Source organism: Oncorhynchus clarkii, chromosome 8, assembly GCF_045791955.1.
Source record: "Oncorhynchus clarkii lewisi isolate Uvic-CL-2024 chromosome 8, UVic_Ocla_1.0, whole genome shotgun sequence".
Classification (NCBI taxonomy): domain Eukaryota; kingdom Metazoa; phylum Chordata; class Actinopteri; order Salmoniformes; family Salmonidae; genus Oncorhynchus; species Oncorhynchus clarkii.
Window position 1 is genome coordinate 29,419,736 of NC_092154.1, and position 15,391 is coordinate 29,435,126.

At 42.6% G+C, this 15,391-nt stretch overlaps 1 protein-coding gene across 1 annotated transcript in view; it reads right to left on the reverse strand.

The window, feature by feature from the left end:
* Positions 1–14,089, reverse strand: part of LOC139415243 (proline rich membrane anchor 1) — a 65,051-nt gene extending 50,962 nt beyond the window's left edge. Inside the window, exons 1-2 of the mRNA XM_071163192.1 lie at positions 13,188–14,089; positions 4,536–4,686 (exon numbers count right to left, since the gene is read on the reverse strand). Of these exons, the coding sequence (XP_071019293.1) occupies positions 4,536–4,686; positions 13,188–13,280 (244 nt within the window). The 5' untranslated portion in view covers positions 13,281–14,089. The remainder of the gene's footprint in view (positions 1–4,535; positions 4,687–13,187) is intronic.
* Positions 14,090–15,391: the final 1,302 nt, after the last annotated feature.

Consider the following 15,391-nt stretch of genomic DNA (forward strand, 5'->3'; position numbering starts at 1 on the left):
TGGCACAACAATATCCTGGTACTGGGTAGTGGGTACTGTCTGACATGTTTTTCCCTTTATTTCAAATGACAGCTCTACGCTGAAAGCACAGAGACACTTGCTACCTTCCAAAAAGGCACCCTATTCCTCCCTATGGGCCCTGGTCTAAATTAGTGCATTATAAAAGGAATAGGGTGCCATTTGGAATGCAGACACTGTAGAAATAAGAGGCATCTAATGCCAACCGCAAACTAAACCCAGCACTATCAGAGATGGGTTACTTTTGTACACCTTAGGACTTATTATGCATTTATGTAACTTGGCCCGGGAGAGATGGAGAAGTTACTTTACACCTTGCTTTCAGCGGTGCTGCTATGAGAGACTTCTCATCATCAGTATGTACAGCTACATGGCACAGCCCACATCAGCTAACCACTTCAGTGTTGTGGGCGCCGCATGTCAACATACAGGCCTGGACTAGTAAGCCACGTGGGCTCACTTCAGCAAACACTCCAGTGCCGAAATACTTCACGATCTAACTTACACAGTTGTGTAACGCCACGCTGATGCGGCATTTAAGTGTGACGGTGTTAGCGTGTTATCTCCGGCAAATGCTAATGCGAGACCATTCCACTTCTGATTTCGCAATCTTTCCCACTTTGCCGCAGGTGGAGAAAGGAAACAGTATCATTCCTGTACACGTTCCTGAATAATTAAACAAGGAGAATGATAGGGGTGGGGGGGTTGGATACAGAAATCGGCATGTTCCAAATAGATTGTTTTATGTTCTGACCACGACAGTCGGCAGCACCTGATTGATTCTCTCTCTCTCTCTCTCTCTCTCTCTCTCTCAAGGGGGTTTATTGGCATGGGAAACATGTGTTAACATTGCCAAAGCAAGTGAGGTAGATAATGTGAAATTAAAATAAAAATCTCTCTCCCTCCCTACATGAACCGGCTGCCTAATTACTCTTGACATGGTCTGAATTAGCATAAACAGGCGTATGAACTCTACGCTAGCTAGCACACTCACTCGCAAAGCCCCTGCGGATTGATAGCCCGGCAGGCTCGATGGGCTCTCAGTCTTTCTCTCCCTCTCCCTCTCTCTTTATCCCTCTCCTCTGTAACGTTGATTGGCAGGAGGGGGAGTCAAGCCGACAGGCCTCCAGGGAGGAAGCTGACACGTAAAGAAGAGCCCTTGTCATATCAAAGCGGCGCGCGTCACACCGTTACTTACTCACACGCGCACTTCAAACCTCATCATGTCTCGTCATGGACGAAGGGACGGGATTCAGTTTTTCGGATGGGTCCGAGACTAATTGAAAATGAACAAGGGCTGAATAGTCACCGGGCTTTTTTCAACAGCGGCTTTATTTAGCAAGGGTGAACAACAAACGCCCCAAGGAAAAGCCGGGGGGATAAATAAAGATAGCCTACATATCTGTTCACGGAACATCATTCATCTTCAAATTGCTGGAAAGATGAGAGCGATAATACTTTTGTGATCCGTGTACTTTGAGATAAATCTTTGCTTGTTAAGGAAAATAACACCCTGGATTGAATATGGCTGTCTATTTATAACCTCGAAATCCGGGACTAAATCTTCCCAACAGGATAGTTTGATAAAACCCTGTTATTTAAGTAAATTCCTAAGTAAAGTCCTTGATGAATTAAGGTTGCTCAGACACCCAATGGTCCAAATGCCCACTGTATGTATGAATAATGACTCCTTATAGATATGACGATTGTTGCAATGGCTCAGTGGGTTAGAGCATGCTGCTGGCAATACCAGAGGGGTAAACTACAAATCTAGCTAGATGTACTCAGGCTTTTCTGAAATTAGCCAGCTTCAGTTACCTTCACATTCCGGCTCAGGCTTCATCCATGTTACCAAGGTAGATTTTGGTTGTGTACCCGCCCCTTACTTGACCACTCGAGCCGGGCTTGTAATTGCGTGTTGGTGCCTCACTGCTTCCACTGAGCCGGGAAAGGGAGGTGGTGGGGGGGTTAGTGGGAGATGAGGTGGCCGCCACACGTTAGACCCACTCACGTTTGTTTGAGTCGGAGCGCTGCTGAGCTGAGGTTTCCCGTGGTCACCCAAGGGGATACACTCACTCTGCAGTCGGTGGTTCTCTCAGACCTCGTGCATGACAAGGCATCAGCAAGCGGGGCCTCACTGTGCTGCACCGGCAAGTCACTTTGGATGTTAAAATTTACTGCAGCCTGAGCCAAACTTCAGTTTTAATCCTCAGTTTTTGGGGATGGCTGTAGGCTTGAATAAAATCAGGGCTAAGTAGACCAGGTCGCTGAACGTTTAAAACGCCTTTTTTGTTGTTGAAGCTACTCTTTTTTTACGATTCTTTCTCTCCTTTAAATCTTTTATCACTCTCTCCCTCTCTGTACAGACAGGTGCAGGAGGCTTTGTTGGCCCCCTAACTTTCTCATGCATATTTGAGGCATTCATTTTTAGATATACTTATGTTCTTACCCCTAAAAAGCCTACTAGATTTTCTCACCAAAAAGCCCTCAAGTCGAATCTTCACAACAATACCATTCAGGCCATATCATTCAACACACCCTCATTCCTAAATGCATCCACACAAGCTTAGTGAGAAGTCATACTTCTGTGGAGGAGGTGTTTCGAGGTGTTTGTTTATGTCACAAAGTAGCAAGGCCTCAAAATCCCAGGTCATGTCAACAGAGTAAATCTGAACACCAGAAATGAATGTTTCCTTTTACTTACCAGAGAAATTTAATGAAAGACATGGTAGAGAGAGACATTTAGAGAGAAAGGGAGGATGATAAAAGCCCTCTTCTGACTGGAGCAAGGAACCAGACACACTATCAATAAAACAAACCCCAGCTTCTCCCTCACTTCTCACTGGCTTGTTTTCTTTTTCGCTCCATCCATCGCCCAAGGTTTAAACAAAAGCCTGGAACGAATAGCTGTCAAAAGCATTACAGCAGATTGATGGCGCAACCTTCACCGTGCCATACCCGCGAAGTATCACTGATCAATAGTCTCTCAGTGCATGAGGCCAGGCTAGCTAGAGGCTCAAAGACAGATCTAAGATATAAACTACTAGATGGGATGGAGCTGCCAGGCTGTCACCGCTAACAGCCTCATACTTTACGGCCAGGTCCACAATTCAAACCCGAGAGGCCAGTTCTAGGAAAATTTGAATTGCGTAAAGAAGGAAAGCAATTTGCTAATCTGTTGACTGGCCAAAATGTAGGTGCGTTGAATGCTATTCTATGGGTTTAGACCTTAGCTAATGTTGATGGTGATGGCTAACATTGGCAGGAGTGGAGGAAGGAATAGCTATGATATGAATACTTAGTGACTTAATTTAGTTATCTCCATTTTCAGAAAACCTGGTCATTCCTGAGTCGGATAACATATGGTGTATGTTACCTACATGTCGACTCAGTGACACTGGGCTGTGGGGCTGGACTCCTAGTTCAGTCAATTGTGGATAACGGAAACTGCACTGCGGGTTTAATCTCAGTGTTTACGCTGTGGGGCCAAGAACTTAAGACTATGATCGTCTTTGGCCTATATCACAGACTGGGGAAAGGTGAATTCACTCCCCACAAGGAAACAGAGAGCCATGCTGTGGTCACACAGACAGTGCTGCTGGCTTCTGCTGGTTGACACCATCCTGCTCAGGTCCAGATTAGCATAAAATTGGGTATTTGGCATTTGAGCCTGAAAATACAGTATAGCATGCTAATAGGGTAACATTTACATTGTTTTTTTTTGGGTTAGAAAATGACCTAAGCAGTTGATGGCATTGGTTTGTTTAACAAATTCAAAGTGTGAATTGCAGTCTCTCGTTGCCCATATAGTGCTTTAGAAGTAATGAAACAAGTACATTTGTAATTTGGCTGAACTATACATTTAAGCTGCCCATAGACCAAGCTGTGATAGTAGCATTTAGTATGCACAGCCACATTGACGCATAAGATTATATCTCATTCAGAACAAATGAGCATAGTCAAACAGGGGCCTTCTAGACATCCAGGGGTGAGATTACTTATCCGTTTCGCCTGCAATAACGATCTGCTATTGGTGAGGCAGTGTAGTTTGTGACCACAGGCAGTTCACAGCTCCAGTTCACGAATCGTCCTCACTTACTCATTTTCAATGAGTTCAACTGATAATTTACTTAAAAATATAAACATTGGCAAATGTTTGATGTTTTCAAACTTCAAAAAGGGTTTGTAGTTGAGACTAACCCCCATCCCAACCCATCTGTTGTGTAGCTCCATCCAGCTACCACTTGAACTCTGAGTATGTGGTGGGTTGATTTGGGTGAGACTTGGCAACAACCTCTGACCCCCGCAGAAAAGTATCAAGGCTGGAAGCACCTCACGAGTCATGTCACCTTTCAGGAAGTGATACCAATGCTCTGCCTTGCGGTAGTAGGCTAGTAGGCTATCAATCAAGGCCAGTCATCTAATTGCTGAGGGTGGAGTGAGCGGGGGCGGGATGTTACTTTGCAAACCAATCAGGCCAATGGCAAAATCATCATATAGGAAAGTCCAATACTTACCAGTGAAGACCAGAAGTCTGGGGGGTGGAGGAGGTGGGGGCGGGGGCGGCAGGGGAGGGTAGGGTCTACATTGGCACGCCAGCTGGCAGCTCTCACCCGCCCTCTCTGCAACGTTCCGCGCACATGAACTCTGGGACTCTCCCTGAGTGAACTGCACAGCAGAAGGAGAGAGAGTGGGAGAGGGAGAGAGAAGGAGAGAGAATTCAAGCCAATTGGTAAGGCAACACCATAGTATAGCAGTGCTAATTTAACAAAAATAGTAATTAGTAAGTATTACGGAATTACCATATTACCATTTCATTCGTAAGTAAAATGTAAGTAAATAGTAGCTAACAGGTGGACTGTTAAATTAAGGGTATCTATTGTCCTGGCTAGTCTAGGACTGGATAGCGTGGATGGATGGGAGCAGGTTGAAACGGGGAGAAATCTCTTATGACGTTCAAGAATATGTATTTGGTGCCCTGGTTGGTGAGAATTCCACAAAATGCATACTTAAGATGGGTGCACTATAAAAGGTGCTTGGTGAAAGTCTACACACCCCTTGCACTGTTTTCACATTTTTCTGCCTTAAAATGAAATCTAAAAAGGATTACAATTTATTTTCCCTATGTATCTACACAAACTGCTGCACATTTTTAATGTGAAAGTAAAAATATATACATTTGTCTTAGTTAATACAACATTTAAAACGAAGATGTCTTGATTGCATATGTCTTTCACTTGGTGAAAGCCCCTTCGGGCAGCCATTGCAGCTGTGTAAGATTTTACCAAATCTGCACAACTCTTATTAGGGAAACATATAATTATTGTTTTTGTCAAAACAAAAAACTCTCCTGCTGTTGACAAGCATACACATAAAACGATGCTGCCAACACAATACTTGAAAATACAGAGGGTTTCACAACATTTCATTCACTCCACATTACTGGCCTGTATGACAAGGTGAAAAGAAGGAAGCCGGTGTTAAAGAATCCATTCCAAATCATCCATTATGTTTTCAACAAGGCCCTTCAGTAATACTGCAAGATAACATGACAAATACATATTTGAATAAGATTCTAACAACTTTCTACAACTTAGGGAAACATACTATATATCCATTGTTTTTGTCAAAATTGCTCAAGCTCAGTAAATTTAGTTGGGAATCATTGATGGACAGCAATATTCAAGCCTCGTCTCTGATTGTGAAGCAGATTCAAGCCAGGACCACTCAGGAACACTCAACACCAGAATGCCTTTTCAAGAGGTGTTGAGTGTTCCTGAGTGGTCCTGGCTTGAATCTGCTTCACAATCAGAGACGAGGCTTGAATATTGCTGTCCATCAATGATTCCCAACTAAATTTACTGAGCTTGAGCAATTTTGACAAAAACAATGGATATATAGTATGTTTCCCTAAGTTGTAGAAAGTTGTTAGAATCTTATTCATGATGTTTCACAACTGTAATTGCTGGCAGAAGTGCTTCCACCAAGTTTTCACTCTGTTGTGTGAAGACGTGCAATCAAGACATCTTTGGTGTATTTTTATTAGTTAAGATACAGTACATTTCTATAATGTTTCTTTCACTTTGAAAATGTTGAGCAGGTTGTGTAGGTACAGTGCCTTGCGAAAGTATTCGGCCCCCTTGAACTTTGCGACCTTTTGCCACATTTCAGGCTTCAAACATAAAGATATAAAACTGTATTTTTTTGTGAAGAATCATCAACAAGTGGGACACAATCATGAAGTGGAACGACATTTATTGGATATTTCAAACTTTTTTAACAAATCAAAAACTGAAAAATTGGGCGTGCAAAATTATTCAGCCCCCTTAAGTTAATACTTTGTAGCGCCACCTTTTGCTGCGATTACAGCTGTAAGTCGCTTGGGGTATGTCTCTATCAGTTTTGCACATCGAGAGACTGAATTTTTTTCCCATTCCTCCTTGCAAAACAGCTCGAGCTCAGTGAGGTTGGATGGAGAGCATTTGTGAACAGCAGTTTTCAGTTCTTTCCACAGATTCTCGTTGGATTCAGGTCTGGACTTTGACTTGGCCATTCTAACACCTGATTATGTTTATTTTTGAACCATTCCATTGTAGATTTTGCTTTATGTTTTGGATCATTGTCTTGTTGGAAGACAAATCTCTGTCCCAGTCTCAGGTCTTTTGCAGACTCCATCAGGTTTTCTTCCAGAATGGTCCTGTATTTGGCTCCATCCATCTTCCCATCAATTTTAACCATCTTCCCTGTCCCTGCTGAATAAAAGCAGGCCCAAACCATGATGCTGCCACCACCATGTTTGACAGTGGGGATGGTGTGTTCATGGTGATGAGCTGTGTTGCTTTTACGCCAAACATAACGTTTTGCATTGTTGCCAAAAAGTTCAATTTTGGTTTCATCTGACCAGAGCACCTTCTTCCACATGTTTGGTGTGTCTCCCAGGTGGCTTGTGGCAAACTTTAAACAACACTTTTTATGGATATCTTTAAGAAATGGCTTTCTTCTTGCCACTCTTCCATAAAGGCCAGATTTGTGCAATATACGACTGATTGTTGTCCTATGGACAGAGTCTCCCACCTCAGCTGTAGATCTCTGCAGTTCATCCAGAGTGATCATGGGCCTCTTGGCTGCATCTCTGATCTGTCTTCTCCTTGTATGAGCTGAAAGTTTAGAGGGACGGCCAGGTCTTGGTAGATTTGCAGTGGTCTGATACTCCTTCCATTTCAATATTATCGCTTGCACAGTGCTCCTTGGGATGTTTAAAGCTTGGGAAATCTTTTTGTATCCAAATCCGGCTTTAAACTTCTTCACGACAGTATCTCGGACCTGCCTGGTGTGTTCCTTGTTCTTCATGATGCTCTCTGCGCTTTTGACGGACCTCTGAGACTATCACAGTGCAGGTGCATTTATACGGAAACTTGATTACACACAGGTGGATTGTATTTATCATCATTAGTCATTTAGGTCAACATTGGATCATTCAGAGATCCTCACTGAACTTCTGGAGAGAGTTTGCTGCACTGAAAGTAAAGGGGCTGAATAATTTTGCACGCCCAATTTTTCAGTTTTTGAATTTGTTAAAAAAGTTAAAAATATCCAATAAATGTCGTTCCACTTCATGATTGTGTCCCACTTGTTGTTGATTCTTCACAAAAAAATACAGTTTTATATCTTTATGTTTGAAGCCTGAAATGTGGCAAAAGGTCGCAAAGTTCAAGGGGGCCGAATACTTTCGCAAGGCACTGTATGTATGAAACAAATCTAATTCAATTCCTTTTTGGATACAGCTTCAAGGAAGCAAAATGTGAAAACTGTGCAATGGGTGTGTAGACTTTCACTAGGCAGTGTACACTAAAATGACATGATGCTAGCATACCAACTTGTTTACATTGGGCAGGGAGTTCCTGGAAACCTCACTATACTGCAACACAGCACCCAGTACTTGGGTCCTAACAACGCAGATCAGGGTACCCTAACACCAAGAACTTCGATTTCCACTTTTCTAATGAGTGAAAACGAGTCTAGGAAATAGGACAAAATGGGAGAGACTAGTGCCCTTTTCACACGGAGCCAAGCCGTGCAGAACTGAGCTATACTGTGCTTACCTCGTATATCAGTGATTTGCAGTCAGGGTAGGCAGTACTTACCCAGTAATAATCTAATATGAAAAGCTTTTAAGAAAAATATATATATACAAAATTGTCATTCTTTTTTGTTATCTACTGTTTTTTTCTCAACGACTATGGTTTTTTTTGCTCAAAATCTTATCCTGGGATAACCTTTCCATGCATTCAAATCCATTAAATCGTTGACACGTGCGGCAGTTCCTGACTCCAGTTAATGGACAGGGTTAGCATATAGGGACCTATAGGCGTCGCTGCTTTGCGGCTTTGAACAGAGCTTGAAGTAGCTTCATTTGTTGCAGCTGAACAGTGAGTACTGGACTGTCCCCTTGTCTAAAACATCATTACCAAATAATACTTTTTACCCAGACTTTTACACATCTTGGACATTTACAGTGCATTCGGAAAGTATTCAGACACCTTCACTGTTTCCACATTTTGTTACATTACAGCCTTATTCTAAAATTGTTCCTCATGAATCTACACATAATACCCCATAATGACAAAGCGAAAAACTGTTTTTTGGCAAATTTAGAAAACATTTAAAACAGAAATACTTATTTACATAAGTATTAGGACCCTTTGCTATGAGACTCGAAATTGAGTTCAGGTGTATCCTGTTTCCATTGATCGTCCTTGAGATGTTTCTACAACTTGATTGGAGTTCACCTGTGGTAAACTCAATAGATTGGACATGATTTGGAAAGGCACACACCTGTGTCCCACAGTTCACAGTGCATGTCAGAGCCAAAAACCAAGCCAGGTGGTCGAAGGAATTGTCCGTAGACCTCTGAGACAAGATTGTGTCAAGCCACAGATCTGGGGAAGGGTACCAAAAAATGTCTGCAGCATTGAAGGTCCCCAAGAACAATCATTCTTAAATGGAAGAAGTTTGGAACCACCAAGACTCTTCCTAGAGCTGGCCGCCCAGCCAAACTGAGCAAACGGGGGAGAAGGGACTTGGTCAGGGAGGTGACCAAGAACCCAATGGTAACTCTGACAGAGCTCCAGAGTTCCTCTGTGGATATGGGAGAACCTTCCAGAAGGACAACCATGTATGCAGCACTCCACCAATCAGGCCTTTATGTTAGAGTGGTGAGATGGAAGCCACTCCTCAGTAAAAGGCACATGACAGCCGCTTGGAGTTTGCCAAAAGGCATGTAAAGGACTCTCAGATCATGAGAACCCAGATTCTCTGGTCTGATGAAACCAAGATGGAACTCTTTGGCCTGAATGCCAAGCATGTCTGGAGGAAACCAGGCATCGCTCATCACCTGGACAATTCCATCCCTACGGTGAAGCATGGTGGTAGCAGCCTCATGCTATGGGGACGTTTTTAAATGGCAGGGACTGGGAGACTAGTCCGGATGGAGGGAAAGGTGAACAGAGAAAATTACAGAGAGATCCTTGATGAAAACCTGCTACGGAGTGCTCACCTTCCAACAGGACAACGATACTAGAACATGAAAAAACAGTTTGGTACTGGAATTGTTGTTACTTTCGGTACTTCTGTCAAATGTGTCACACGTCGTCTACTGATTGAGAGAAGATCAAATCTGTCTATCAGCGCAGCTTACTCATTGCTTGCTTTAGCCTGCCATGAGGAACCACTGAACTCACTTGGAGTCTGGGCTGCATCACCATTAATGTCATGCTGCACAGAAGTTAACACACTTGAATAATCATCAAGATCATCTTTGCTCAAGCCTGGAATGGACTCTGTGTGTGAATGACCTCATGGTCATGGTCATGTGTGTGAATGACCTTAAAGAGAAGGCGCGCACTTATATAAAAGAAGAGATTGCTTCTTCTATGCAAATGATGTTGCTCAGAACAATAAAATAAGTCCCAAATGAAAGGTAAACAGATTGTTTTGCATCTGTCGACTCCTGAAATCAGCCAAAACAAGCTCAAGAACTCAATGCATGCAAACACTCCTATTCAATACGCTTTCGCCTGTATTGTGGATAGGCCTAGGCTACATCTTGATTTACCCAGTTTATCAATAGAGATTTACCATTCAAATAAATTATAACCATTATGTTGTTATGTAGTTAGATTTGTTTTAAAAACATATTGTATAATTGATTCATTAATGCATACATAAAATAATTCAATGTAATGATATTGAACTGAAAAGATCTGTCTGGATCAAGTGCCATTCTGTGACTTTGGCTATTATGCCTTCTTTTTTTGCCGTGGTATCATTTTCATATCATTTAGGTATCAGGTATCGTGATGGTATCGATTATCGTGCTACTAAACCTGGTATCGGTATCGAAGTCCAAATTATTGTATAGTGTGAGCTGCTCTGGAGAACTGTGCTACCAGCTACTGTTTGTGTGTCTGTGACTTTTTATGTCAGTGCGACAATGAAACCAAAGGAGACCTTGGGGATGCATCTCCCACACGACCATGGGCCTTCAGTGTGCATGCAGAATAAAATAATGGACATGGGGTTCTGCTGTGACTTCCTCAACGCTATCACAGAGGTTCACCCTGAAGGACAGACAAATGGACTTAAGGTACAGTAGGCTAAATGCATTTTCCTTAACAATTTGTGGGTTAGACTACTGTTGAATTAACATTAGAAAAGACAACATCCCTTTGATACATTTGATTTATCAAGCTAGAATTTCATTTTGCTTAGAATTTCTATTTTTTATTTTAAACTGTATTTTTCGGTCATTTCAATTGTTGATATGGACATTTCATTATAACCTTTTATTATGTGTGTGGGTGTAATAATATGGTTGGTTGTAACTGTGGATGCTACATCGGTCTATGGCTGAGCTGAGTTGAGCAGTGTGTCATTTTGTTGGAAGATATGGAATATTCCACAATCTGTGGCTACGTTGGTATTTACATTTGGTGACTTACATTTTTTATATTTCAGTTATTAGCCCATGTCACTCTGGTGGAGCTTTCTGTTGTATGGTGAACTTGGGCTTCACCAGGGTTTATTTGTGAGTAAATCTGGCTTTGATAATAGCCCGTGCCTATCCTGCCACCGACCACACCGCACGTCACTGTCGTACATCAACCAAAAATGTATGCACAGGCATTGTATAAAAGCACCTGCTCAATAGCATTCTCTATACTTTTACATTCTATTATAACCATAGTTGCTGGAACTGCACCATTTGAAAAGAAACAGAACAGTATGGTTTGCGTCGTCATGATAGTATAAGATACCAAAGGCTCCATCCAGTATCTGAGACAGACGGCACTATGTGAAAAGACCCTAAGTCAGACTCTGATGGCGTTTCATTAGTATCCATAGGGCCCACTGTAGGAGATCCCATCCTCAGTGCAAGGCAGCCATGTGGCCAGCTTTCCACCACAGATGAGACTCCCACCTGAACCCCAAGGCCTCTCACACTCTCTGTTACACACTCATGCACACATTCTCAATCCCTCACACACACACATCTGCACACAGATATGCCCGGCAACCACCCACATACTTAGTCCCACACACACATGCATGTATGCACAACATACACTCCATCACAGTTCACACACATGCATGCACGCAGGAACACATACACACACTCTCGCTCTTCACACACTAATGATCAGGAGAAGAGATTCCCACCCACTTACAAGAAGGGTAGGAGAGAAGAAAAAGGATAAGGGCTCGTCTAGGAGAATGCCCACCCCCACTCCCTCCCTTCCCCACCCCCCGGAGGTCAACCCTGACACTGCCTCCCCCAGCAGTGAGCCTGGTGGGCAGCCCCGTTGACGGGAGAGGAGAGCGGAGCGCTGGAGAGCTCAGGGGCTCTGGAGTAGAGATCTAGTGCATGGTGGGTAGCAAAGCTCTTTGCCTGGGACACTTCAAGCTGAAGCTCCCTCCTGCACCCACGCCTCTGAGTGAGCGCCTAGCATTAGCCACGCGCCCAGTTGAATTCGGCGTCTAAACGCATTAGCTCTCTCGCCACTGATCCAAATACAAATACAATCGCCCGCACCCCTTCCCCCGCATTGTGCTTGTCATAACTGTGCACAGGGGCTAGGTATTCTACCAACGTGACCATTCCACTGAGTATCAAACTTGGATTGTCCTCGTAAATTATCCTTTATTAGCATGCTGAGTTTGTGCCTAGGCATTAGCGCAGAGGCTAACAGGTCTCAAAGAATGTTACCTGTCACATAGTTTAGGAACACAGGATGCTGCTGAGGGGAAGACAGCTCATAATAATGTGAATCGCATGGCATCAAACACATAGAAACCATGTGTTTGATACCATCCTGCCTAGTTTTCTTCAGTCATTACCACGAGCCTATCCTCCCCAATTAAGGTGCCACCAACCTCCTGTGTTCAGGAACCACCTCTGTTACACATCCTACATAGCATGATAACAGAGAACTTGTGACAATGGTATAGTGTGTATGTGTGTCTGAGAGAGAGAGAGAGAGAGAGAGAGAGAGAGAGAGAGAGAGAGAGAGAGAGAGAGAGAGAGAGAGAGAGAGAGAGAGAGAGAGAGAGAGAGAGAGAGAGAGAGAGAGCAAGCGAGAGAGAGGGGCAATTAAATAATAATTAACACATGGCTCAATGGCCAACTTGGTCAAGTATACATATGCATATTTTGTCAGGTCCGGCAACCCCTCTCTACAGTGCCTATACCCTCTCTCACCCACCCACTCCCTTTCTCACAAACACCAAACACAGGCACTAACTCAAGAATGCATGCACCCTAATTTACACATGTTATGCATACACATTTCCAATTTACTCAGTGAGACAGTGGAGTTGCATCATCAATCAACTGACATTAATTACTTCCAGATTATCAACTCCAAAATTGGTACCATGATAAGTGGCAGTCAACTGTAAAGCGACTATACTTTAACCACTGATGCAGAGTATCTTGTCAGTACAATGTACCCACTCATTTCATGGTGCATGAACCGATAACTTGGCAATTTACCATCATTATTCCCATTACACAAACCCCCTTTCCAACATCACATAGACAACGCTTAGTGGTATAAGAATGGTGCGTAAACTAGTATGGTGTGCTACAATAGAAAACGTAATTAACCCACCTGGAAAAAAAGTAAAAACGACGTTAGAAAGCAGTGACCAAAAACAAAATGCGAAAAACCTAAAATGAGCGGCAATATCTCTCGGACAAGCATTCCTCCTTCGCTCTCACAGCCCTCGTGTAAAGGAAACAAGCATGAGACGCATAACACTCGTCTATTTTCAAGAACTTAATCCAGTGTCGACTCGACAACGAAATCTCTGTTGGACGTTTCCAAAAAGTGATTCTGCCACATTCTTGTCCTGTTTCCACAATTGTTGGTGGCATGAGAGAGCTTGAACAACCATCCGTCCTGCATCCACAAACCTACTTAATTTAATTAGGCCTTTCTAGAAAGTTGGAATCACCGCGCAAATGTGCAGCGCTTTTTGGTTGGTATCCACAGCTGAAAAGTCCAAAGTTCTCCAATATAAAATCAGCGGGCCGTGATGTTTTAGGTGGTAGTCGCAGTTTGGGAGTCATCCCTGCCCTTGCATTTAACTCGAATGACGGCCAGGGATGAGCCACGAAAGTTAGACATGCTGAGAATAAGCGCACACCGCCTATCCCTATAATTTATAATTCCGTGTACATGTGTACTGAATGAACTACGCGGCTGTTGGTAATATGTCTTGGTTTATTGAGGCAAAAATTGCAGAGGCATCTTCAGAAGCCTGAGAGTGAACATTGCCTGTACACATAGGCTACACTTGGGTTAAAGCGCATTAGGAAAAATACGTGCAACATTGGTCCCGCGCAAAATTCGGTGGTGAAAAAGCAACAATTCTGCCTATAACGGCTCTAATGCATTATCATCAAATCAATGCACATTCACTCTCTGCAAAGTGTCACTGAACATGTTAAAAATAACTGTGTAGAGAAGAGCGACGGTGCGCGAGTATCAATATCAACTCCGCCTGTAATGATGGGCATCAACAATTGCTTGGGTAAGTCACAGCGTAATTTCAGTCAGCAAACACACACACACACATTCAGCGATTTGAGCGAAACAGATAGATATGTTAAATGAAGAATATACTGTAAGACCGCGTTGGGGGAGTGAGAGAGATCTGTGTGTGTGTGTGTGTGTGTGTGAGAGAGAGTGAGAGAGAGAGAGAGAGAGAGAGAGAGAGAGAGAGAGAGAGAGACATTTCTCATGTCTCTATATAGGGTTATCTTGGTTTTCTGCAGTTAGTGTGAGATGTGCATGCTCCTTACATTTGCTCTTGTTTGTAATATTTATTTCGATGCATATAGTGTGTCAAGATCATGTCAATGTATATTTGGTGCATCCTAGGAGCAGGCACAATTAATTTGAATAACAATTATTCTGGATTCAATTAATGATGAAAGTCCTGTGTGCATTACCATGTATTGTATAGTTCTGTAAATGCATAACTTGATAAGAGCAGAGAAGAAGAAAAAGAATCCCCTCCGCACTCTCCCATTACTAACAACAAGGCATGTTGACTGTCGACTGAGGTTTATTTATGTGTATTGTTAATGCCTGGTAATGCAAGTGTAGTGGAATTGCTAAGAAGGGGAGAGGAGAATGCACCACCCCAAAGTTCATGCAAGACAGAACTGTTTTATTTATTTTTATTTAACTAGGCAACCTTTATTTAACTTCTGTAAATACTAACTAGCACTAGGCCTATCCGTTGAATTTCCTTCCTGGACAAGTGTATGCTTTTGTAACAAGGTTGGTTATGTTTCCACTTGACAGTGCAGAAATATTCATTCAATATTTATGTATTTATATTGGTTGGTTCAAGTCATGACATGCAAGTGATAGGTCATGTTCTGAAATAGTGCATTCTATTTATGTATTTACAATGGGTATGAGTTCACCATGTACATTTCCAGATAGATAGATAGATAGATAGATAGATAGATAGATAGATAGATAGATAGATAGATAGATAGATAGATACTGGCGGCTTCCTGGGATGTCCTTTTGTATGTTACTGCGAGTTAGCCTGCTCTAATGGTATGTTACTGCTGTAAGAGCGAGTTAGCTAGCATGTTCTAATTGTACTGGCCGCATTAGCTCCATGCTAATTCACAGTTATTTCCATGCTAACAGAGGAATCTACAGCCATACTGTTGTCCTGCACATCTAATGTGCTTCCTTGTGTCTATCGTCAGGTACTTACATTTATTTTATACTATTTTTGTCATTGTTTTGATGTTTGATTACAAAATACAGAGTCTGATATTGACATG